General features: G+C 35.8%; 1 protein-coding gene across 1 annotated transcript in view; it reads right to left on the bottom strand.

Moving 5' to 3' along the window:
- Positions 1–544, bottom strand: part of LOC119591402 (tetratricopeptide repeat protein 37-like) — a 22,471-nt gene that overhangs the window by 7,189 nt on the left and 14,738 nt on the right. The window contains exon 16 of the mRNA XM_037940145.1: positions 305–489. Coding sequence (XP_037796073.1) covers positions 305–489 — 185 coding nt within the window. The remainder of the gene's footprint in view (positions 1–304; positions 490–544) is intronic.

Genomic DNA, 544 nt, shown 5'->3' with positions numbered 1-544 from the left:
ATTATATTATCCCTGCAAACAAGGGTTAAATTAATGTAGAATAACTGACAGTAATGACAAAGGTCCAAAACCTTATTCTTTGTGATAAATAAATAAAAAATGTTTGCAGAATGTTATCTATATAATCCCTTATGGATTGACTACAGTTAACTAAAATAATAATCTAGAATCTCATTTCATATTTAACCAGTATTTTTTTATGATAAATAATAATGGTAAAATCAATCCTACATCTACTCACTCTGACATGAAAAAGCATCAGAATTAGCACACAAGTCTTACTGCAAAAAAGCAATTACTTTACCTGGCCAACCCAACACGTGACGAAGGATGGATCGAGGGCCTGCGCAACAGAGAAAGCTTCATGAGCAAGTCGGGGCTCTTCGTGGACTAAATAAAAAGCTCCTAAATGAGTCCAATTCACAGCTGTTGGCTGATGTTCTGTTGATTTGATCAGTGCATGCTGGGCTAGTTTCAACTCTCCTACAGCTGCAAGAAAATGCCTGTCATTAACAAATGTAGAGATAGGGGTAATCTCTTGGCA

Source organism: Penaeus monodon, chromosome 28 (assembly GCF_015228065.2).
Source record: "Penaeus monodon isolate SGIC_2016 chromosome 28, NSTDA_Pmon_1, whole genome shotgun sequence".
Lineage (NCBI taxonomy): Eukaryota > Metazoa > Arthropoda > Malacostraca > Decapoda > Penaeidae > Penaeus > Penaeus monodon.
This window is presented reverse-complemented; position numbering and strand designations above follow the sequence as displayed.